This window comes from Lampetra fluviatilis, chromosome 6, assembly GCF_964198595.1.
Source record: "Lampetra fluviatilis chromosome 6, kcLamFluv1.1, whole genome shotgun sequence".
Lineage (NCBI taxonomy): Eukaryota > Metazoa > Chordata > Hyperoartia > Petromyzontiformes > Petromyzontidae > Lampetra > Lampetra fluviatilis.
This window is the reverse complement of record NC_136280.1, coordinates 15,704,220-15,730,686: the sequence shown is the minus strand read 5'-3', so window position 1 is coordinate 15,730,686 and position 26,467 is coordinate 15,704,220. Positions and strand designations below refer to the sequence as shown.

Genomic DNA, 26,467 nt, shown 5'->3' with positions numbered 1-26,467 from the left:
TGGGCGAGTGGGTGAGTGGGCGAGTGGGTAAGTGGGCGAGTGGGTAAGTGGGCGAGTGGGCTAGTGGGCGAGTGGGTAAGTGGGCGAGCGGGCTAGTGGGCGAGTGGGTAAGTGGGCGAGTGGGCTAGTGGGCGAGTGGACAAGTGGGCGAGTGGGTAAGTGGGCGAGTGGGTAAGTGGGCGAGCGGGCGAGTGGGTAAGTGGGCGAGTGGGCGAGTGGGCTAGTGGGCGAGTGGGTAAGTGGGCGAGCGGGTAAGTGGGCGAGCGGGCGAGTGGCCGTCCTGTCCGTGCGAGTCCAGGTGCGGCGAGGCCCTCACCTGCCGCCGTGGCTCCCCCCTCCCACAAAACCCAAAATGGCCAAACACTCCCAAGCAGGACGACTCCAGAGAAACTCGTGAAGCAGCAGCAGCGGCAGCAGCAGCAGCAAGGCTTTACTGGCTAAAACAAAGGACGTGACTCTCATTAGCACGTATAAACAAGCATTGGCACAGCCTCAACATCGGCAGCATCTCTCCTCTTCCTCGCGTGACCATTGACGTTGTGCGTTGGTCTCGCACTCGGCACGACGGCGTCCGAGTGTTTACTGCTCCAGCAACAACAACAACGCCGCCGCCGCCGCCGCGGGTCGGCGGGTGGCGCCGGGAGACCGCCGGCTGAGCGGCCGCTGCCGGCGGCGCTGGCCCCGAACCGCGCCGGTTCGTTTGTTCGTTTGTGCGGCAGTCGCTGCTACGCTTCCTCGCTCGCTCACTCGCGACAGTGAGGTTACCGCACGAGCGATTGACACGAGACCCCACCCACCCACCCCACCGAACCCTCCCGCCCGGCCAAGCCGCGGAGACGACGCGCCGTTGAGCGGACGCTGCTGCCCCTGCGGCACGACGGGAGCCGCTTTTGCCGAAAATACAAAATGAGGAAAGGACCCCAGAGTTCGTAAAAATGATGGCTGCCTTGAAGCCACTTTTAGACTCAGGCCCCTCCCCGCAAACCTCGCTGCCGAAATAATTACAAAAAAAAAACACCAGTCCTCGTCAGCGCCGGCGGCGTCTCGCGGCAATTAAATTAACACAAATCGTTCCTTCAGCCGCAAGCGCCCACACCCCGTCCGTCCCAGCGAGTCAGTGCAGAGTGCAGGCTCCGACTGCACTCTGCTCCTCTGATACTTCATGTCTCCCGTTCCTTTCTGTGTCCAGTCTATGTCCTGTCATCCGTCCCGTCTCCCATCCCGTCTCCCCCTTCTCTCACATCCCGAGTCTCTCGTCCCGTCTCATCTCCCGTCTCCCGTCCCATCTCCCATCCCGTCTCCCCCTTCTCTCCCATCCCGAGTCTCCAGTCCCCTTCTCCCGTCTCCCGTCTCATCTCCCGTCCCATCTCATCCCCCGTCCCGTCCGGCGTCTGCAGTCCCGTTCCACATCCAGCGGAATCTTCTCACAACTTCTGCCGCTCGCAGTTTTAATGAGCCGATCTGCACACGCACGCCCGCACGCACCCGTTACCGCGTCGCAAACGAATTTCCGAGCGCCGCGCGTGCGTGCGCGTGTCGGGGTCCCGAGGAAGGTGCCGACGGGTGCAGGTGCGCTGTCGGCGTGCGCAGCCGCTCCCGCGTGCCCATCACAGCTGGGGGAGTTTCTCCACGGGGGTGTCGAACTTGAAGTCCTGTGGGAAGAGCTGCGACGCCTTGGGGTAGATGAGCCGGTACGACTGGCGGATCGTCACGTCCGCCACGCCGGCGATGTCGCCGATCTCTACACGCGAGCACAAGCGCACGCACGCACCCCGCTCAGCCTTCCGCTTGACACCAAGCGACGACGTCGCCGCGGCGAATGTGCCAGGCTAGGTGCACGTCGACCTATACGTGCACGCCACAGCCAGTGCCGCATCGCAAACGTATTTCAGAACACCGCATTCGTGATTAAACGTGTGTTCACACACACACGTGCATACGAACCATGAACACGCACACACAAACACACACTGAACATACATTTATGCACACGTACACTTGTGTTGAGGCAGAGCGGGGACACTCACACGCGCGCACACACACACACGCACACATGCACGTGCCAAGATCCCCGGACTGCGCCGAGCGTCGCCTCGCAAACGCGAGTCCTCACTCTCCGCCGCGGCACACATTTCGCCGTTTGGCAATCGTCGGACGCGTGCGAAGCGCAATTGGTTTTGGCTAAATGTGCCGCGTACAATACGGTCGACGGTAACACACAACAACGACAAAGATCCCCCGTATAGCCTTCACAGACTGTTGGGGCAAGTGCTGTGAGGACCTCTGAAGGCCGGCACGGCACACGAGGGGGAAAGTGGCCAGCACCACGCCCGACCGCCTTTGTCTCCCCAGTGGCGATGTTTTTACACTCCGCACCAGGCACTCATTTGAGGCCGAGTCGACCTAGGGGAGGCCCAGAAGCGGTTCAGATAATCGTCACCGGTGTTGGCCGTGAGAGGGAATCGAATTCGGGTTGCCGGGTTCCCAGAGCAACGCGCTAACCGCTGCACTACCGCTCCCCACACGTGAACACGCACATGCACGTACACGCACGCACGCACGCACGCACGTACACCGTTGCGAGTGCGCCCATCACCCCCCCCCACCCCCCTCCCTCCCTGGGCGCTCCGCGTGACGATGAGTCGCGAGACGCTCCCGCTTCACCGCTTCCTCCCACCCCCCACCAACCACGTGACGGACGTCGCCTGAAATAGCCGCACCTCCCCGGGCTGATTAACAATCGCGTCTCCCCCCAAGGTGAAACGGAGCCGCCGGCGCAAACCGGTCGACCGTGCCGGCGCAGCGGCAGCTGCAGCCCATCCGGCGACGCGCGGTGCGGCGCGCGCTGGCGGTGCCGGCAGCAGCAGCGGCAGCAGCAGCGGCGGCAGCGGCAGCAGCGGCGGCGGCAGCGGCGGCAGCAGCAGCAGCGGCGGCAGCGGTGCCGCCCGTGCGGTGCTGTGGGGGACGAGCGCCCCCGGGACGACGGCTCCGTGCGCTCTGTCCCGGGATCCGTGCGAGGAGAAGGCGGCGAGGAGCGAGTTGCAGTCGGGGCAGCATTGCCGCAACATCGGCGAGTTGATCGTGTCCGAGTCGATAAATTACAAAATCGGGTTCACGCTCGCAGTTTGTGCCTCGTGCCCGAATTGTGTTTTGCTCTTTAGAGATTACTTTCCCCGCAACTGCGTACCGATTGCGCCGTGAGTGTCGCGTCAGGAGGCAAAGCGAGCAATCCCATCTCTCGCAGAGCAGTGCACCCCTCTAGTGGAAGCAGATATCACAGAGCCACCCACCAAGGTGTATGTATGTACGTAGCCAACCGTGCTAATCGGAGGTGTGGGGGAGGGAAGGACGACCAACTCAACATAAAGAGCAGTTTTGAAGTTTTCAATTCAGATTTTAAAGTGCATCGCTCCAGTGGCTTCCTAATATCGGAAAAGCGCGTTCCAGACTGCCGCAAAAGCGCATCTGAAAGCGCTCGATGCGGTGACCCGTCTTCGTTCCATGGTCAGCCCCTAAATAAAGCGACCTCTGGCCCACTGCGTAAGGGGCGGCACTCCCCCCGCCTCGTGCTCTGACCCAGCGAGCAAAATCCGTGCCGCCCGCGGCTGGAAATTCAGCCAGACTGAGTGCACGACTAACATTTTACGAGCTACAGACGAACATTTTACGAGCTACAGTTTTGTCCGCACAGTCATCGGTGACAAAACCGAGGCCATCAACTCGCAACCCAGTTTAAATCACAGCATCATCTCAGTGGCTCCGACTCAGCGCCCTGTCTGAACTCTGCCACCACCCTCCACGCTAAAGACGTCTTGACGAACGTTGGGGCGCATCGCTCGCGCCCCTCTCTGGGCTGACAGGGCGGTGGGAGGGGTGGGAGGGGGGCAATGCCGACGCATCTCTCGGGAAGCTGCCCCCCTGCAACCTCACTAAGCAACCTCTCAGACGGACTCGACACTTTCGTTAAAAATGCCGTGGCTCCTTAAAGGAAATGTGTGCAGTGAGTGACGTTTCAGGCAATGGCCCTTCTTAAGAGCACGCAAGTGCAGCGCTGTTGACGAGCGTGTCGCATCTTGACATTGCTTATATTCCACACACCACTGCTCGCTTTCCAGGAGCATCGCCAAGTAATTGATCGATGCCCTCAAATCGCTACGATTCAGGGTTGCCCTTGAATGTAAGAATCGACGTCTGTCTGTTCTCAAATCTTGCCACGTCGATCCTCTCGGACGCGTTGACGACGCAGCACCAAGGTGGCGAGATGTTAAATAACCCGCCTTGCGTGCAAGAGGTCGTGGGTTCAATTGCAATCCCAACACCTGCTGTAGATTTGGAGTTGGCGTGTCGCTCTCCCCGTGGTAGCATGGATTTTTCTCCGGCTTTTCTCTCCACATTTAGAATCGCCATGCGTATTTGGCTGCTATACATTTCCATGAGGTAAACCACTTCGTTGAGATGTCAATTGTGGCCAGATCACTTCTGAGAAAGAGCTGCATTACTCAGTGGGCCTTACCTGGTCCAATAAAAACAATAGTTTATACACACTCATTTACGTGAAAGCGATGCTCGCACGCGCACTGTCCGACGCACGCATTGGAAGCGCAAGAGTCGGTGTGCACCGGTGAATTGACGCGTGGCAACGCGACGCCTCACGGCTCCGGGGTAACGGTTGCCGGCACCGCGCCGCCCCCGACTCCATCCCTTGGAGACACGGGAAGCCGTCGGGCGCTGTCTCGCCCCAGCGGAGCGGCCTTAGCTACCGCCACAGATTGACTACCACAGAGGGTGACTACCACAGTGGGTGACTACCAGTGGGTGAGTGACTACCACAGTGGGTGAGTGGCTACCACAGTGGGTGAGTGACTACCACAGTGGGTGAGTGACTACCACAGTGGGTGAGTGACTACCACAGTGGGTGAGTGACTACCACAGTGGGTGAGTGACTACCACAGTGGGTGAGTGACTACCACAGTGGGTGAGTGGCTACCACAGTGGGTGAGTGACTACCACAGTGGGTGAGTGGCTACCACAGTGGGTGAGTGACTACCACAGTGGGTGAGTGACTACCACAGTGGGTGAGTGACTACCACAGTGGGTGAGTAACTACCACAGTGGGTGAGTGACTACCACAGTGGGTGAGTGACTACCACAGTGGGTGAGTGACTACCACGGTGGGTGAGTGACTACCACAGTGGGTGAGTGACTACCACAGTGGGTGAGTGACTACCACAGTGGGTGAGTGACTACCACAGTGGGTGAGTGACTACCACAGTGGGTGAGTGACTACCACAGTGGGTGAGTGGCTACCACAGTGGGTGAGTGGCTACCACAGTGGGTGAGTGACTACCACAGTGGGTGAGTGACTACCACAGTGGGTGAGTAACTACCACAGTGGGTGAGTGACTACCACAATGGGTGAGTGACTACCACAGTGGGTGAGTGACTACCACAGTGGGTGAGTGACTACCACAATGGGTGAGTGACTACCACAGTGGGTGAGTGACTACCACAGTGGGTGAGTGACTACCACAGTGGGTGAGTGGCTACCACAGTGGGTGAGTAACTACCACAGTGGGTGAGTGACTACCACAGTGGGTGAGTGACTACCACAGTGGGTGAGTGACTACCACAGTGGGTGAGTGACTACCACAGTGGGTGAGTGACTACCACAGTGGGTGAGTGACTACCACAGTGGGTGAGTGACTACCACAGTGGGTGAGTGGCTACCACAGTGGGCGAGTGACTACCACAGTGGGTGAGTGACTACCACAGTGGGTGAGTGACTACCACAGTGGGCGAGTGACTACCACAGTGGGTGAGCGGCTACCACAGTGGGTGAGTGACTACCACAGTGGGTGAGTGACTACCACAGTGGGTGAGCGGCTACCACAGTGGGTGAGTAACTACCACAGTGGGTGAGTGACTACCACAGTGGGTGAGTGGCTACCACAGTGGGTGAGTAACTACCACAGTGGGTGAGTGGCTACCACAGTGGGTGAGTGGCTACCACAGTGGGTGAGTAACTACCACAGTGGGTGAGTGGCTACCACAGTGGGTGAGTGGCTACCACAGTGGGCGAGTGACTACCACAGTGGGTGAGTGACTACCACAGTGGGTGAGTGACTACCACAGTGGGCGAGTGACTACCACAGTGGGTGAGCGGCTACCACAGTGGGTGAGTGACTACCACAGTGGGTGAGTGACTACCACAGTGGGTGAGCGGCTACCACAGTGGGTGAGTAACTACCACAGTGGGTGAGTGACTACCACAGTGGGTGAGTGGCTACCACAGTGGGTGAGTAACTACCACAGTGGGTGAGTGGCTACCACAGTGGGTGAGTGGCTACCACAGTGGGTGAGTGACTACCACAGTGGGTGAGTGGCTACCACAGTGGGTGAGTGGCTACCACAGTGGGTGAGTGGCTACCACAGTGGGTGAGTAACTACCACAGTGGGTGAGTGGCTACCACAGTGGGTGAGTGGCTACCACAGTGGGTGAGTGGCTACCACAGTGGGTAACTACCACAGTGGGTGAGTGACTACCACAGTGGGTGAGTGACTACCACAGTGGGTGAGTGACTACCACAGTGGGTGAGTGACTACCACAGTGGGTGAGTGGCTACCACAGTGGGTGAGTGACTACCACAGTGGGTGAGTGGCTACCACAGTGGGTGAGTGACTACCACAGTGGGTGAGTGACTACCACAGTGGGTGAGTAACTACCACAGTGGGTGAGTGGCTACCACAGTGGGTGAGTGACTACCACAGTGGGTGAGTAACTACCACAGTGGGTGAGTAACTACCACAGTGGGTGAGTGGCTACCACAGTGGGTGAGTGACTACCACAGTGGGTGAGTGACTACCACAGTGGGTGAGTGGCTACCACAGTGGGTGAGTGACTACCACAGTGGGTGAGTGGCTACCACAGTGGGTGAGTGAATACCACGGTGGGCGCTCCTCAACTGGGTCTTGCGATAGCGGCTGCGCCGCTGCGGGTGGCACGTTCACACGAGGCTGCTTGACGCCAATCGGGCTCCACAGCGGTTTCTGACTGAACGTACGAGAGTCGCTCATGGTAGGGGGGTAACCTAGCAAGGGCAGCCACCCGGCTTTGTGGAGCTTCAGGGCACAGTGGTGGGTTTCTCCTCTAACACCCCACGGGTTTTCTCTGGGATCTCCACCCTCAGGTGCGGCGGTGGCGGCGGCGTTGACGGCACACGCCCATAACCCAGCACTGCGGGGGGAGAGGTGAGGTGTGACCAATGAACCGCGATGGATACAGCGTGGGCGCCACGGTGGAGAGACGTCGACTCCCTCGCCTGGTGTACAGGAGGTTGTTGGTTCGATACCCGACTCCGCCACCTGCTGTATATTTGGAGTTTGCGTGTCTCTCTCTCCCCGTCGTCGCGTGGATTTGTCTCCGGGTCCTCTGGTTTTTCCCTCCACATTTTAGAATCAACATCACGCGTTAGAGTATTCAGCTGCAATACATTCTCCACGCGATAAGCCGTCGAGCTCTCATTTGTGATTGCAGGTCGCTTCCGAAAAAGAGCTACGTAGCTCAGTGGGCCTTGCCTGGTAAAATAAACAATAGTTCAGTTTTATTATTGTTACGTATTGATTATTATTTCAAGTTGATTTTGTGTAACGAAGCCAAGAGACCAGGATGAGTCTCATGTGCAAGAGTGACCTGGGACGCCCGTCCGCCGGCAGGGGGCGGATGATTGCCGCTGCGCGTGTGTGACCCCAATTGAGCGATTTGCGGTGTCGTTTCTCGAATGTGGACCATGATGCTGGCAAGTAATGGCCTGCTCTTGTGAATGGCGTTGCGGGTTCTCTATTGACGTTCGCTGCGAAGGAGACGGCGTGTAAATCTTGACTTAAAGCTCTCGTGACTGCAGGAATTCATATTCTTTGGGTCTTTTGGTAAAGTCACGTAGATGGGTTCAAAGAAAGTAACAAAAAAATCTACGACATTTCGATCGCAACCCATAGTTTTTTGTTTGTTATTTTCTTTGAAACCCATCTACGTGGCTTTACCGAAAGACCCAAAGAGACGGTGTGTGTGTTGAAGGAATAACCAGGGCGGCTGCTGGATTCGAACCACGAATCAAGCGACAAACGTTCCACCGCTGGTGCCACGCTACTTTCTGCGGGTAAAAGGTTTCCATCACCACCCTGCAACTTCTCCGCAGCATCTAGGCGAGGGAGTCGGCAACCAAAAATAACAAGGGGAACCATTTTTGTTGAATTCTGTGTAAAAAAAAAATCCTTTTAAGAGCCGCAACGCACGTAAATACGAGATGGTGAGCTCTTCATAAATAACGTCACAAAGCAGACCCTTAAAAAGCCCGCATGCTACTACAAAGCTGCAGGTTGCTGACTCCTGCCCATGGTAAACTGGACTGCCATGGTAAAATGGACTGCTATGGTAAACTGCCATGGTAAACTGGACTTCCATGGTAAAATGGACTGCCATGGTAAACTGCCATGGTAAACTGGACTGCCATGGTTAACTGGACTCCAATGATAAACTCAATTCCCATGGTAAACTGGATTCCCATGGTAAACTGGACTCCCATTGTAAACTGGACTCCCATAGTTAACTGGACTTCCATGGTCAGGGGTCGGCGAAAAAAGAAAAATCTACGTTTTTAACAAATGACGTCACGACGCAGCCCTCAACAAGCCGAGCGCGGCTCTGGAGCTGCGAGTAGCCGACCCCTGGCCTAGACTGATAAACAACAATGATTGACTCTCGAATCCACAAAGTCAAGTTCTGTATGTGCTCGTGACTTTGAAACGGGACATTGTGAACCAACGACCGGAGGTGACCGACTGCCGCGGGAGGCTGAGCGACCAGACCGTCACATGCGGCCGGAACGAGACGGGTCGTGGGAACGGAGGAGCGTGCGGCGTGATGAGTGGGGGGGATGGGGGGGGTAGAGAGAGGGTGGCGGCGTGATGAGTGGGGGGGGATGGAGGGGGTAGAGGGAGCGTGGCGGCGTGCTACCTTTTTGCGTGCGCTTGTCGGCAGACGCCTGCGAGGCCATGTAGATGGCAGCGGCGGCGACGGAGATCGGGCTGCGCCCGGGAACCAGGTCCAGCTCCACGGCGCGGCGCGCAATGTGCGTGGCCGCAGCCTGGACGCACGGTGCACACACGGTACACGCACGGTACACACACACACATTGACACACACGCACATTGTACACACATGTACGGTACACACACGGTACACACACACGCACATTGTACACACACGCACGGTACACGCACGGTACACACACACGCACATTGTACACACACGCACGGTGCACACAAGGTACACACACGCACATTGTACACACACGCACGGTACACGCACACACACATTGTACACACACGCACGGTACACGCACACACACATTGTACACACACGCACGGTGCACACAAGGTACACACACGCACATTGTACACACACGCACGGTACACGCACACACATTGTACACACACGCACATGGTACACGCACGCACACACGGTACACACACGCACATTGTACACACACACACGGTACACGCACGCACACACACACGGTACACGCAAATTGTACACACGGTACATGCACGTACGCGCACACACACGGTACGTGCGGACACGGTACATGCACGGAACATGTGTACACACACGGTACATGCTCACACACGGTACATGCTCACACACGGTATGCTCACACACGGTACATGTGCAGACATGCACAGACCCCCCGGGCAAATGGCCAGCACCACACCCGGTCGCCTTTGTCACCCGAATTGTGATATTTACGTCTTGCACCAGGTACTCAATTGAGGCCGAGTCGACCTAGGGGAGGCCCAGTATTGGTTCAGATAATTGTCACTTGTGTTGTTAGCCGCGAGTGGGAATGGAGCTCGGGTCCCCGGGTTCGTAGCGCAGCGCACCAACCGCTGCACCAGCGCTCCCCACACACACAAAGATTCCCCGTATAGCCTCAACCGACTGTTGGGGCAAGTGCTGTTAGCGAGCACCAATGAAGGCCAGACTGGCACACGAGGGGGCAGGTGGCCAACACCACGTCCAGCCGCCTTTGTCTCCCCCGTGGCGATGTTTACACACCGCACCAGGTACTCATTTGAGTGAAACTCGGGGACGCCTAGGACCGGTTCGTATAATCGTCACGAGTGTTGGCCGTGAGCGGGAATCAAACTCGTGTCGCCAGGTTCGTAGTTCACCGCAGCACTAACAGCTACACTACCGCTCCCCAACCTCAACTGACACGCACACGGGGACAAACCTGGACAGCCTTGGGGAGACCGAGGTTGGAGCAGAACCTGGACATGAAGTCCCCGGTGGTGATGAGGTCCACGCTGGTCTCCAGCGCCTTCAGGATGAGCTTGAAGCAGCGGCCGATCTCCTTCTTGGAGATGCGCGACACGGCGCAGATCTCTGCAATGCGCGACGGCGGTGACACGCAGCGGCGATCAGCAGCAGCACCGGGAGCGCGAAACAACGGTCCCGATTGTGGACGCTGCACGAGGGGGAGGGGAGACCCCCAACTATGGGGGTAGCAGAGGGTAGCAGCGGCGGCTGCCCATCGGATTCCTGCGGTCTAAAGGAATATTCTGATTCTGATATGTGCATTCAACAATTATCATTTCCAGCAGGCACTCGACCACTCTCATTCACAGAGAGTGTTAGAGCGGCTTAGGTGGAGGGGAGTTGGCCGAGGTGAGAGGGGAGGGGTAGGCAGGGTGGTGGGGTCTCACAGACGACGAGGGAAACCCAACCCGGCGTCTCGTGACGACGTCGGTTAGATCGCACGAGGCTCGCCAGGCTCATTGCAGGACGCACGCACGCAAGCACCTGTGACTCCGTGATAGCTGTGGCACGGCTGGGGCTGTGTAAGCCATGATAGCTATGGCACGGCTAGGGCTGTGTAAGCCATGATAGCTATGGCACGGCTAGGGCTGTGTAAGCCATGATAGCTATGGCACGGCTGGGGCTGTGTAAGCCATGATAGCTATGGCACGGCTAGGGCTGTGTAAGCCATGATAGCTATGGCACGGCTGGGGCTGTGTAAGCCATGATAGCTATGGCACGGCTGGGGCTGTGTAAGCCATGATAGCTATGGCACGGCTAGGGCTGTGTAAGCCATGATAGCTATGGCACGGCTAGGGCTGTGTAAGCCATGATAGCTATGGCACGGCTGGGGCTGTGTAAGCCATGATAGCTATGGCACGGCTGGGGCTGTGTAAGCCATGATAGCTATGGCACGGCTGGGGCTGTGTAAGCCATGATAGCTATGGCACGGCTGGGGCTGTGTAAGCCATGATAGCTATGGCACGGCTAGGGCTGTGTAAGCCATGATAGCTATGGCACGGCTGGGGCTGTGTAAGCCATGATAGCTATGGCACGGCTAGGGCTGTGTAAGCCATGATAGCTATGGCACGGCTAGGGCTTTGTAAGGCAGTGGGGGAGGAAAAGAGGCCTCAGGGCGGAACCAGCAGGGAAAGGGTCTGTACGGTTTGGACACGGGCAGGGTCTTGGTGCGTGCGTGTGTGCATGTCAGGCTCACAACAACGAGCGGAGCGCCGGGTGGCTAAAGCACAGCAAGTTGGCACAGTCATCTCCGTCATCTCAGTCAGTCGACCTGTGGGCACCTGCTGGGTCTGCCCCGTGACCTCCTGCCAGTGGGCGTTCGACACTTCACGTGGCCTCAAGGTGCACATGGCCTGGCATGAGCGTCGTGGTGACATCACCGCCACTTAGTGGCGAATGGCGGTTGTTGTTGTTGTTGCTGTCAGGCGTGTGGGTGTTGGCCACCCACCCCCTCGTGTGCCGTGCCAGCCTTCAAAGTTGCTCGCTAACAGCACTTGCTCCAACAGTCTGTTTAGGCCAGGGGTCAGCAAACCTACGGCTCCGGAGCCGCATGCGGCTCTTTACGGGCTGCTTCTTGACGATATGTACGTATGTACAGTATGTACTCAGATGCATTGCGGCTCTTGAAATACTGAATTTTGTACCGAATTGGAAAGAAATGGCTCTTCTTGTTATTTTGGTTGCCGACCCCTGGTTTAGGCTAAAAGAAGGATCTCTGTCTTTGTTGGTGCGTGCGTGTGCGTGCGTGTGCGTGCGTGTGCATGCGTGTGTGTGCGCGTGTGCGCGTGTGACGGTGATTACCCTTGAAGGTCCTCGGGACACCCTCTTGCCGGCAGGCGATGTAGAGGCAGGCCGAGGCGATGGCGTCGTTGCTGCGGCCCTTGAGGGACTTCTGCTCATACACTTGCTTGAACAAGTTGTTTGTGCGGTCCTGGCGGGGGGCGCGCGCACGCCGTGAGCAGCGTGCAGCACTCGAGCACGGAGCAACGTTCCGCACTGAAGCGTGCGCATACACACGCGTTGCATACACGCGTACACACATGCGCATACGCAGACAAAGATCCCCCGTGTAGCCTGATCAAACTGTTGGGGCAAGCGCTGTTTGCAAGCATCTATGATGGCCGGAATGGTACACGATGGGGTGGGTGTCCAGAACCACATCCGGCAACCTCTATCTCCCCAATGCTGAAGTTTTATACATAGCACCAGGGACTAATTTTAGGCTGGGTTGACCCAGGGGAGGACCAGCACTGGTTCAAATAATGACCACTGATTTTATCCATGGCTGTCAATAGAACTCGGGTTGCCCGCATCATATTGTAGTGCGATAGCCACTACACTTCCACTACCCCACACACACAAAAAAAACAAAGATCCCCCGTATAGCTTTAAGAGAATTTAAGGCCAGCGCGCGCACACAGACAAGCAAAAAGATAAATATCCCCCGTTAGCCTTAAAAGAGTGTTGGGGTGAGTGCACGCGCACACACGTGGCACAGGGTCACACGCGTGTGTGTGTGTGTGTGCAAGCGCGAGCGCTCACCACGATGTTCCTGGGCAGGTTGATGCGGTCGGACATTGTGTTGATCTCACGGAAGGCCGTGAGCATGGCCCTGTCGGAGGAGCTGAGACTGCGGCGGTTCTGGTACTTGGCGTTGCCAAACTCGTCGAAACTCGCCGCCCCCGTGCCCTAAGAGGGCAACACGGAAAAACGCCGGCGTGGCCAAGAGGAGCCAAGGTGATTTTGTTTAAACAGGTGAAGTCTTATCATCAGCGAGCGTGAAGCCGGGTCACCAAATTGACAAAAGACAAATAATGTACAGCAACGATGCAAAAAGGCAGAAGGGTACACGTCACTACTACTCGCACAGACGTGAAGAGCTCACCAGAAGGGTACACGTCACTACCACTCGCACGGGCGTGAATAGCTAACAGAAGAACACACATCACTCGTACGACAAATGGTGGGAGGTGCGTGCGCCAAGAATATTAAGGAAATTAAATGAATTCACTCACTCATCATCATGGGAATCCAGCAGGTTCAGCAGTATCCACTGCTGTTCTTACACCCACCGTGACACCATGCATGGTGTTCTAGAACCTAATGACGTCTGCAGAAATGGTGAATGTAAATATACCCAACGTACACGCGGGCACGCGCACACGTGTACGACTCGGCACGGCGAGCATCCATCCCGAGGATCGCCCACGCTCCGCCACCCTTGGGATGAAAACGGATCGCCGATCGTGCAGAAATTAGCCAATCAAAAAAAAGGGAGCGTTTCACACGACGCTTATGTACTAACCAATGGGATTACTCGATCTACGGATCCCATACCAATGTATCGGACGCAGTGATTAACCCTCGCCGAATCGATACTCCAACAAGGCCGTCGGATCGACTATGAGCAGAATCGATCGATGCGACAGGCACCTCGATTAATTATCCACAAGACCGTATATGGGCAGAGACATTAACCCTATGGACAACGCTACGCTGACACTTTCACATACTGGGGCCGATCGCCCATCTCGTCGGGCCTTCCATTTGACTGCATCAGAATATTTATTTATACTGGAGGAGGAATCCTATGAGCTATAAAAGCTCTTTTTCACAGAGTCCAGTGAGGGGCACGTGGTCAGAGCGTTGCACCGCGCCCCCCGGGGCCACGTCGTCACCTTGCTGATGAGCGTGGTGAGGTCGCTGCCGTTGAGCAGGGGGTTCTGCGCGTCGCCCACACGCGACGGGTCCTTCGAGTTGGTGTCGTTGCTGAAGGTCCTCCACTCCGAGCCGACGTCCACCACGCGGTCGCCTGGGACACGGCGTGCGTTACAGAGTCCACCGGGGCGGGGGCCGCGCCGCCACGACACAAGAGACACGCCGCACCACCACCACCACCACCACCACAACAACGCGGGCGCTCTGCTGGTGGGGGAGGAGGGGGGGATGTTTTAAAAAACAAATACGTGCAGTGCAAACGTCGCATATCTGACCATCATACGTCCGCCCCCCCAACCATCTGGACTAAAACCAAACTATTTTTTACTTTACCAGGTAAGGCCCACTGAGCTATATAGGGGGGAAGTCTTTCTCGACGCTCTGCGGTGGCGTGCGGCGCACCCTCTCGCGACGCTTCGGGGGGGAAGCTACGGACCGTACCCAGGCGTGCGCACCAGCCACCCGCCGTTTGGAGGAGTCGTCGTCACAATTCCGGGCCGCGAAATCGATTCAAGAATGGGCTCAACTGCCCTCACCTGCCACTCCCCCTTGTTCTCGCTCACACGGTTGTTTGTTTAGCGTCCGCCTCGTTGAGTTCCATCTCATCTGCTCCACCAAGAGCCAGGCAGCATCGTTTTGCCGTTCATTTCGTATTAACTCTTGCCGTAATGTATAAAGTGCCCTTAAACAATCGTTCTCAGGGAAATTAAACTGACTGGGGGGCTTTGCCCGAGACGCTAACAGTGGCCCCTGAAGGCCCATTTCAATCGATGGGAGCCGCTACCATTCCAGCGGGAATTCACAACGGGGGCTTGCTAACACACGCCGGCTATCGCGTCATCGGCGATGCGTCACGTGGTATTTGAAGCTAACGAAGCGGTGCCAAAACACCGACACGCGCGAGTGCCAGTTGCAAGTCGCCCGCAGCAGGGCGCTAATTTGCGTGGGAAATTGCCAAACCGCGTCGACCTGTTGCGCCGTCATCCACATTTCGCATCGGCCACGGCAACGTGGCCTCTGCCGGGTGTCGGGGCGTGCGCTCAGTAGCGGTGCCTCTTCGGAGGGAAGCACGCACCAATTTAAACACCGCTCACCAGAATTGTTTTATTTCATTCTCACTGGGCACGCGTGGTGTCAAGTGCAGCCTCACAACTCTGCTTGATCCACACGTGCCCCTCTGGCATGTCCTGTGCGCTATGAGGAAGGGCAAATTGTCCGCAACGTTGCCTGCTACGAGGTCGCACGCAGCATTACTGACGAGAACGTGTCGAGTTTGTTTGTTCCGTGGAGGTGGGGTTTGGTGAAACTGCCGGTGAGCAGCACCTTGGCAGCAGGGAACATGGTACTCGTACACGTTCAAAGCGTTGGTTCGTTTGCATGTCTTACCACAAGCATGTGTGTGATTAGTGCACTCTTGATGCCTTGTAATAGGTGTCTATTTGGTGTTTTAACATCACCGGCGGCAACCTCGGGCTAGCAATCAAGCGGGTACTGCGATTGACATCGTTCAACGCGCGCAGTTCTTCGCGCGTAGAATCGCACGCGGTACGACCGCTGAACGGCGCGCACGCACGAGAGAAGCCGCCGCCGTTATTGACTCACGGATATCAACCGGAAATCGTCATAGACTTAGGCCCATGGGGCACACAGACGGAGGCCCGGCGACAGGAACGAAACACACGAGGCAGACGGCACAAGCGAGAATACAAATAATGGAGGCCCCTAGTGGAGCAGCGGTTATTCGACTGAATCATGAGAATTCACCAAAATTGTGGGACAGGGCAGTAGTGCGATGGTGATGGGGTGCAAAGCTGAATCATGATTCGCTGTAGGTCGACGTGACAGCAGCAGCACCAGCAGCACCAGCAGCAGCAGCAGTGGCAGCAGCAACAGCAGCAACAGCAGCGGCAGCAGCAACAGCAGCAACAGCGGCAGCAGCAGCAGCAACAACAGTGGCAGCAGCAACAGCAGCAACAGCGGCAGCAGCAGCAAAAGCGGCAGCAGCAATAGCAGCAGCAGCGGCAGCAGTGGCAGCAGCAACGGTAGTAGCAACAGCAGCGGCAGCAGCAACAGCTGCAGCAGCAGCGGCAGCAGCAACAGCTGCAGCAGCAACAACAGCTGCAGCAGCAACAGCAGCAACAGCAGCGGCAGCAGCAACAGCAGCGGCAGCAGCAACAGCAGCGGCAGCAGCAACAGCTGCAGCAGCAACAGCAGCGGCAGCAGCGGCAGCAGCAACAGCAGCGGCAGCAGCAACAGCAGCGGCAGCAGCAACAGCAGCGGCAGCAGCAACAGCTGCAGCAGCAACAGCAGCAACAGCAGCGGCAGCAGCAACAGCAGCGGCAGCAGCAACAGCAGCGGCAGCAGCAACAGCTGCAGCAGCAACAGCAGCGGCAGCAGCAACAGCAGCGGCAGCAGCAACAGCAGCGGCAACAGCTGCAGCAGCAACAGCAGCGGCAGCAGCAACAGCAGCGGCAGCAGCAATAGCAGCAGCGGCAGCAGCAATAGCAGCAGCGGCAGCAGCGGCAGCAGCAACAGCAGCAACAGCAGCAACAGCAGCAGAAACAGCAGCGGCAGCAGCAACCGCATTAGCACCGCGGCGGCACCGAGGTGATTACTGACCGACTACAACTCCACACTCGGGGCACACCATGTCCCCCGCGCGGTAATCTTCAATCAACACCGCCTCCGGGTGGTACGGACAGTGAATGCTGCGCACACAGACACAAACAGACATGCAGAGACACGCAGAGTCATGAAGACACATGCATGCACAGACAAAATAGATGCACAGGCAGACATGCATGCATAGACATGCATACAAGGACAGACACAAGCATGCGGGGGACACGCACACCGATGCGCAGACACACACGCGCACAAAGACACACAAAGATCCATCGTTAAACCTCGTATAATATTGTGACAAACATTGTAAGTGAGCAACTATTAAGGCTGGCATGGCACACATCGAGGCGGTTTGGTCAGCAGAATGCCCAACCACCTTCATCTCCATGAGTGCCGCAGCTCAGCCAATGTTTCAGGTACTCATTTTTGGCTGGGGCGATCTAGAGGAGGTCCAAGACAGATTCACTCTCGCACACGCATGCGCACATACAACACGCAGCAAATGCACGCGTATATTATGCACGTTGTGGTTTACAGCGGCTGCACAAGCAAGCAGGCCAATTGCCCCTTGTGCGCAGATGAACGACTGCTCTCCCGTCATCGCTTTACGGCTGTGGGAGTTCTCTGGGCACGTTGATTTCCTGCCACTCAATAAAATACTCGAAAAAGATTCGGCCAATCATACCAATCAGGGGCGTCCCCACCTAACACAAACCGCGCACTCCCCCCCCCCGCCCTCAAAAAACACAAGTCTCGGGACTGGGCAAATCTGTCAGCAATGAATAACATTGATAGTTGAAACCAGCCGGAGGTGTTGGAAGCGTTAATTGGAATCTACGCGTCCGTACATGCCGGGGTGTAACGGTACAAAGGAAAAAATCCAATCCCATTTCGAGCTTTAATCCCAGCTGCCAGTTCCAGTTATTTTAGTGTTTGAGAAAAACCTGTGGGAGCTCGAAATTTTCCACGCCATGCAGCAAACGCAATTTTTATCTCATTTCATCAGCCGCCGCTGAAGTGAACCGAGCCGGCCGAAGCCACTCAATTAAGGGAGCCTCTCTGTTTCGTTGGAGGCGAGGGTTCGGGGGTTGGGGAAAAAGAGAGATTTGCCAGTACAGAAAAAATTCAACGGAAGCGTGGAACCGCACGCACGTGTCAGACGCAACGCCCACACACCGACACGCGGGCGCTACTTCGCAGCTTGACGTTACAACTCTCAAAAACTAAAAAATTATCCTCAACGGCTTTTTTCCATTAAGGATCTTCACACCAATCTGGCCCAAAAAACGTTACAAATCTAGGCGGCGGTCAAGCGCGGAGTTTCACGGCCGGTTTGTGGGCTCCGTAGCGTTCACGGGAACGTGCGGAGAGGGGTCCCTCCTTAGAAGAACAGATGGAGTTTTGTTACAGCATCATCTGCAAATTTTAAAAAATTCAACGTTTGCGACCCTGCGATTGCTTGCTGGCGCCAATGCTGGCAGAAAACTAAACTACTATTTTAATTTTACCAAATAAGGCCCACTGAGCGGTATATATCTATTTTTTTTATCACAAATGATAGCTCAATGAAGTGGCTTATCATGAAGACATTTATAGCGGTGAAATCATATAATCTAAACGCAGGTTCCTGAATTTGGAGGGAAAAACCGGAGGACTATAAGAAAAATCCACGCGACCACGGGAAGAACATGCAAACTCCAAATATACAACAGCAGGCGTCAGAGGGTTGGGATCAAACCCACGACCAGGTGAGTAAATTAACAGCCCCTCCAGAGGGTATATTTGGCCTACTCTTTCATGCTGGCCAGTCGACGTGGAAGAGGTGCGAGCACCGACACTTTGCAAGCGACAAGCCACTCTGTTGAGCTATCATTTGTGGTCAGGTTGCTTCTAAAAAAATTAGTTAATACCTCAGTGGGCTTTACCTGGCAAGATAAAAAATAATGTAATTTTATTTGTATATTTTTGTCAAGTGATTTGTTAACCTTTCCTATATTTTGCACTCCTATAATATTTTTGCATTGTTTGTTGTTGCAACGTTCTCACCTGCCCCCAATTGGTCACCTGTGAAAGAGCTTTAGATAGATCATCGAATTACTCCAGAGTAAATTAATATTTTAAACTCCGATTCTTTACTCCACTGCACGCAAAATGCCGACCGGCTGGGTGGACAGAGGCAGTGGCGGCAGGGATTTAAGAAGCTCGCACCGTTGTTACAACCGTCGTGCCAGGAGATCGGTGTACTCACCATTTCACCACGGAAGTGTCCCCAGCGGTATACAACGCGCATCAATATAAAACACCAAATATGTAAGCGCACGATTGGACGCACCAGCCTAATGCGGCGCCACACCCCTAACCACGCCCAGTTGATTAAAGGAGCCCCCCACCAGCGCAGATCATAATTGTAATAATTTCGACTTTGTAATGCGTTGCTCGAGGAGGGGATCTCCGCTCTCGAAGACAGAGGACGACTCAAGAGGTGCAAGGAGGAACCACAGGCGACAGCGGGACGAGGCAGTGGTCACCTCCCCCCAGCTCTGGGGTCCTCTTTGTATAAAGATGTTATCAGCCACCTGACGAGCATTTACACGCGGCAAACTAGAGCGCCCGGAGATGTGGGGGCACTCTGCGCTTGGTAGAGATGGTGGAGATGGTGGAGATGGTGGAGATGGTGGAGACGGGGGAGCAGCCGAGCTTTCGACTTTCCTCTGCCAAGCAGCGCACGATAAACCAGCGGGCAGAGCCAACACTCGACGAGTTACCGAGGGCAACCGAGCCAGAAGCTTGGATCTCCGGAGGGCAGGTGGCTCAAGCCAAGTGTGGTGAGGCCGACGGCACGGTTCATGCGCTACTAAGCCAGCAATCCGAGTGATATCCCAACCGAATCCGCGATTGCAATGGTGTGGCGGGGGCCTGAATCCAGCCGTGTGTTGACAATGGAATGTCAATTGTTACCATTACTATTATTTTTACGATTATTGTCATGTTGGTCTTCACTGCGAGAAACTGAAACGACTCAATTTCGGGAACCCAAATGACCGAGCAGTGAAACCGCTCGGAAAATAAGAGGCTTGAAAACCTCGACAACGTTTGCTCGTCGCTCCTTTCTTCCTCTTTCCAAAAGCGTGCGGGGGGGGGGGAAACGCTGACTCGAGGGCTCGCACACTCACACACACACACGTGGGCGAGCGACACATGCGTCGCCGCAAAAGTTCCAACGCGCTCCACCACCCCGCACAAGATCCCCCTGCGTCGCCTTGGCAAGGCTGCCGAGGGAGCCAAGTGCTCTTAGCGAGAGAGCAGGACCAGTGAAGCTCAAACAGCACACACGAGGGGGCGATGTGGCCAGCAGCCGTGCCCGACCACCTTTTTCTCCCCGTCGATGATCGTTTATGCCGAGTCGACCTAGGAGAGGCCCAGGATCAGTGTGTGGGTGTGCGTCACCAATGTTGGTCGTGAGCGGGGAATCAAATTCGGGGGTTCATAGAGCATCATAGAGCAGTGTTCATAGAGCAGTGTGCTAAACCGCTGTGCCACTGCTCCCCGCTGAAAAAATAAATAAAGATCTACTGGATAGCCTTAACAACAGACTGTTGAGGCAAGTGCTGTTAGCGAGCACCTATGGAAACTGGCACGGCACTAGAAAATAGTGGGGGGCCAGGAGTACGCCCGGTTGCCTTTGAATCCCAAGAGCCGATGTTGTACCAGGTACTCCTTTAAGGCTAAGGCGACCTAAGGGAGATCCAGCAATGGTTCGGATATTCGTCCCCAATGTTGGCCGTGAATTGAACTCGTTTCCGGGGTCGCAGCATAATGCGCTCACCACTGCGCCACTACTCCTCACTGTGCGTACACACACGGACACACACACACGGGTTGCTCAGCCACAAAGACTCAAGTTACTGCTTTGGAAAAACACGTATCCATCACACCGTCAAGGAGGACATGGTACATTTTCAGAAAGCGGATTCACAAGTAGTGATGCAACAGGCTGTCCTGACACGAACAGCAGCAGCGAGTGACTGTGGTGATGATGCAGAGTTAATTTCTCTACACAGCTTCATCGTCAACATCATCGTCCGTCATCATCGATGACCCAAGGCTTTAATCGCTGCCTAGAAGAGCTCTCGGTCCACTCTGCAAAATCATGATTCTCCAGCACTGCCGCCATCTGGAAGGGCACTGGGAGCCAGGTCTAAGCGAGTGTGAGTATTCCCTTCTTGAAAGTGTCTCGTGTTCAATCGCCCCTCACAATATGAAATAACTCGACACATTCATCAATAACACTGCGGCCGTAAAATTACATGTGACGTTTCGGGCGATTGCCCTGATTCATAGCACATTAATAGAGAGGGCCAGAGAGAGTGAAAATAATAAGCAGTGAAGACTGCACGACACACATGGGGCCTCATAATTTAATACAAACAAGTTCTGATGACCAGTTCTTGAATTGCTATAATATTAGTTAATGAGTAACAGACAAACCCATCAATTATCAAAATGCATCACTACCAAACAAACTCATTGATGTTACAAGTAAAAGCATTAAATGTTGCTGGCACATTGCATTGTGGGAAGATCTGGTCCCGTGAGAACAAGGCCCAATCCACCTAAACATAATTTAAGGTGGAATCTTAACAATTGTAAACTTGTTACTACACAGGTCGAGGTCAGATTAACTTATAACCTAAACTATTGATGCACAAACTCCGGCAAATTTCCCACTTCAGTTGGTGGTCAACGTTCAAAGTGGACTGCCACCGTCTCATAGGAACGGCGCTGCCCCCTTAGTCACCCCCCGTGATCCGTGGATCAAACGAATCACTCGAGACACCGGTATGGCAGCAAGAGCAGTTCATGCGAATGCTGCCGCAAGAGATGACACGTTTAGGCGCAATGGTCCTTCGCTGACTATGCGCGGTCAATTAATACAAAAAAACCCACACAAGCCTGGAGGAAACCATCAACGGGAAAGCCCAGCAACACAACCCACTTCCTCTAGACCGGGCTCCCAATGCTACATGACTCTCCAACAGGGCGAGCGTCACTTTCGAGCGACGACGATTTCCACGCGAACTGCGAGTGAGCTGCATGAGGAGCGGTCAGAGCGGCGTCGCTCTCTCCCTGGAGGTGGTTAAAACCTCGGGACACCGACGGTGACAATGACGGAACGAGCCGTAGCCGCACCCTCAAGGGGGAGACCCCTTCTGCAGATTCACGGTAGAGCAACACTACTCTGTGTGTCAGCGCACACAGGCGTTTCATTCTACCCTGGTCGTGTGTAAAGTTTGGATCGTCCTGTGAGGGCCCCAGAGTGTTTGCTCTGTATACAGCGGAAGGTCGCCCTGACTCTTCATGGAGCTAGTGACCGCCTTATTCAGCCAGTTGCCAAAATGCGACTATTTCCTCCACCCCCCCTCTCTCTCTAAAATATGTGACACCACTTATTCACAGGCAGTGGTAACCAACTCCCCGCTCGAAAGGACACAGGAGCAGGGCTCAACTCAACTGGCAGCCACTGAGGCTTTGGTGGAAATTCCGCATCGTCATGGCAAGGACCAATCTGTTCACACCCGCTACTCCGATGAGCACTGTACGATGCGAAAGAAGTTCAACATACATACATGACGATCCCCGACTGCCAACACAAGCGGCCGCTCCTTCTATAATCTCCAGAGGAATCGACTAAGAAATGGCTTCTAACTCGTGCCTGTGACTCACAAGTGAGTCACTGAAGAAACAATAGCATAAACAAACACACCTGCAACTACCAAGTCACCCATCTCGTGGAATCTCGGAGGCCAAGCGGGATAAGTGTGGATCGTGTAAGCGTGTGATGGTGCTAGGGGATGGGTGACCACCACACAACAGGTCATATTCTTGGTTCTTTCGGTGAAGTCACGTAGAAGGGAAATAATAAAATAATACAAATATAAAACAATAAAAATTCTCACGACGTTTCGACTGCAACACAAGCAATCATCATCAGGTGTGAAATCCACAGCAAGAAAATGTAACATTTTCTTGTATTATTTTATTATTTCCCTTCTACGTGACTTTACGGAAAGAACCAAGAATACGAATCCCTGCAGTCACGAAAGCTTTAAATCAAGATTTCACACAACACGTCGTTAGAGGCTGTGGGCCTACGTTGTAGACAACCGGGGGCAGCGCAGTGCGGCAACGTAATTGTTTGCACTCAACTCCCATGCCTCTCATGCCTCTGTCCCCCCACTTTGGCTGTCCGTACTGGTGAAGTATGGTCAAGCTGTACGTAGGGGAGGCCCTCATTTAGCAGGACAATAGGGCTCCACAGGGATAATTGATGTTGATTTTCCCGTGCGCGATGGACCGTTCGTTATAGAAATTCATCATAAATAATGTTTTACCTATATACGGATAAACAAATTAGCTTTAAACCACAAACCTGATGGATAAAAAACAATATATAGAAACGTTTGTGGATGAATTATTATTGTCCCAAGTCAATTTATCATAATAGATGTATTATAATAATAGATGTATTATAACGAATGTGCTTCACACAATGCTAAAGAACCGAGTCTGTGGAGCACTCTCGCTGATTACGACTTAGGTCATCGAGGTCACGGCAGTCGACTTTGCCGGCTCCGAAGGGTTTGGTTCACATCTCGATTGCCCAGGCACTCCCCCCCCCCCCCCCCCACTTTATTCCAACCTGCCCTTGCGATGACGGAGATATCGGAGAGCTTCTCCATGAAACGGACAAAAAGGGGGGCGATCGTCAGTGGTCGCGGTCTAGTCCAGGCGCACTCTGTGCGTTTACTATTGTGATGTATTCATATTACGCCTTCCTCTCTGGCCTACGTGCTGCCGTGCAAAGGGGGCATTTAAGATCATTTTGGCTGCTACATTTGCACGTGATGAGCCGCTTCGTTGAGCTATAATTTGCGGCCAGGTCGCTTCTGAAAAAGAGCTACATAGCTCAGCGGAGCTTACCTGGCAAAATGAAAATAGTAAATAAAAAATAGTGAAATAGTAATTGCCCAAAACGTCGCCTATTATATAAATTTTAGTTTAAGGCCACGCTGTATTATTGACATGTGTTGAGTTTGTTTTGTTATCTGTGGTCGTGCACCACTGCCAATGCCGTATAACCACAATTTATTCATATCATCAGGTTACCTTAACGACCAGGTGAGCTCAGTGAGGTCTAGAGGGCTCTGTTTTTAATCAAGGGAGACCTGGGTTTCAATAAGTATGATTAAAAACATCATAGGTACAGATACAACACTTACAGACCCATGTCATTGGAAACATATAGTGACCCACAGATTTACAGAGAACCATACACATACATAGTGACCTAGAAACTTACATAGATAATAACAAATAAACAGACACTCATACTTAGAGACCCGTAGACTTAGAGAAACCATCACATAAAAATATAGAACTTCAGACTTAAATGATGACCCCCAGACCTATACCGACTTACATAAACCCATATATGTGAAGACAATAACCCAAGCATCAAATAACATAGAAATCCAGTTAAAGACATGCATAGAGACCCACATACATAAGAGACCCACAGATCAGAGACAGACTCAAAAAAACCTACAAAGACCCATAGATCTTCATAAATACCCACTGATTTATAAAGAAGACACATACACCCAGTTACCAAGAGACCCACAGAATTCAGACACCCACACAGACCCATAGAATTGTAGAAACCCAGATACTTAAGAGACCCACAAACTCACACAGAGAAGTATAGACACACAGACACCCAGAGTTAGACTTATAGACTCACAGACTCACATAGAGACCCACAGACTTACATAGAGACCCACAGACATACATAGAGACCCACAGACTTACATAGAGACCCACAGACTTACATAGAGACCCACAGATTTACATAGAGACCCACAGACTTACATAGAGACCCACAAACTTACATAGACCCACAAACTTACAAAGAGACCCACAGACATACATAGAGACCCACAGACTTACATAGAGACCCACAGACTTACATAGAGACCCACAGATTTACATAGAGACCCACAGACTTACATAGAGACCCACAAACTTACATAGAGACCCACAGACTTACATAGAGACCCACAGACTTACATAGAAACCCACAGACTTACATAGAGACCCACAGACTTACATAGAGACCCACAGACTTACATAGAAACCCACATACTTACATAGAAACCCACAGACTTACATAGAGACCCACATACATAGAGACCCACATACATAGAGACCCACAGACTTACATAGAGACCCACAGACTTACATAGAGACCCACAGATTTACATAGAGACCCACAGACTTACATAGAGACCCACAAACTTACATAGAGACCCACAGACATACATAGAGACTCACAGACTTACATAGAGACCCACAGACTTACATAGAGACCCACAGACTTACATAGAGACCCACAGACATGCACACAGCACCACAGGTGTGATGACCTCATATCGATGAGTCATCTCATCTGATGACCTCTATACATGACCAGAGTTGAGATCAGAAATTTTTGTTTTCCATGGGGAGGCCCGGGTTACAATGAGGACAGAGTAGCAGCGGCAAGGTTCCACGTTGTTGACGAAACACCACGACGGCTGTAGATCCTCCTCGTGTCCTGCCACCACCGTGACCGTGTTTGTTTATCCAACGCTTACGAAAACGCTTAGGGCACATAATTAAGATGAGCACACCATTTTTATTCAACGCAGTAATTAACAATAATGAAGAACGGCGGCATGACCGCAAGGTAAGAGCATCGTCGTGCACGTGTAGATTACATGGAGGTATATGGCACGTTGCTAACGCATCTGCTTTATGGGACGATGATGATGGTGGGGATGATGGGGGGGGGTCTCGGCAAGGAGTTGTCACCGACTCCACAAAGCGTGCCCGTGACGGCGGCAGTGAGGTGGGGGGTTGTGGGGGGGCGAGAGGCGGCGTAAGACACGGGGAGACAAAGGGGGACGAGGTGAGGTGACACGTGGAGGACGAGGCGAGGAGATGATGAGTGGTGAGGAGACGAGGCGAGGAGACAGAGAGAGGTGACGCAGGATACGAGGTGATGAGACACAGAGGCACGAGGTGAGGAGGTACGGTGATACGGGAGACTCGGTGAGGAGCAGGATGAGACACAGGAGACGTGGGGAGCGGAGACGGCGGTTAGGTGAGGAGGTGGTGAGGACATGAGGAAGAGGTGGTGAGGATGAGGACATGACGATGACGTGGTGACGATGTGGTGAGGACATGACGATGGAGGTGAGGAGGTGGTGAGGCTGAGGTGGTGAGGATGAGGTGGTGAGGACATGACGAGAAGGTGGTGGTGAGGTGAGGAGGTGGTGAGGATGAGGTGGTGAGGATGAGGACATGACGATGTGATGAGGTGAGGTTGAAGTGGTGACGATGAGGTGGTGAGGACATGACGATGAGGTGGTGACGATGATGACGACGAGGTGGTGAGGTTGAGGTGGTGAGGATGATGATGAGGTGAGGTTGACGATGAGGTTGAGGTGGTGACGATGAGTTGGTGAGGGTGAGGAGGTGAGGATGATGATGATGAGGCGAGGAGGTCGCGGAACTCACCGGTTGCCGGACGCCATTGTGTGCGCGGTCTTGGGAAGCGCGCCGCGATTGGCCGAGTTCACGTCTGACGTCACGTTCACGTGGCGCAGGTCGAGCCAATCACCGTGGAGATGAGCGTGGAGGGCACAC

At 54.2% G+C, this 26,467-nt stretch overlaps 1 protein-coding gene across 1 annotated transcript; it reads right to left on the bottom strand.

Moving 5' to 3' along the window:
- Positions 1-1,431: 1,431 nt before the first annotated feature.
- Positions 1,432-26,467, bottom strand: GTF2B (general transcription factor IIB). Its single transcript, XM_078857833.1, has 8 exons — positions 26,339-26,467; positions 16,715-16,803; positions 14,056-14,189; positions 12,920-13,066; positions 12,179-12,308; positions 10,293-10,444; positions 9,014-9,143; positions 1,432-1,741 (listed from the first exon to the last, which is right to left on the bottom strand). Exons 1-8 carry the CDS (start codon positions 26,353-26,355, stop codon positions 1,608-1,610), a joined length of 933 nt encoding a protein of 310 aa, XP_078713959.1. The 5' UTR covers positions 26,356-26,467; the 3' UTR covers positions 1,432-1,607.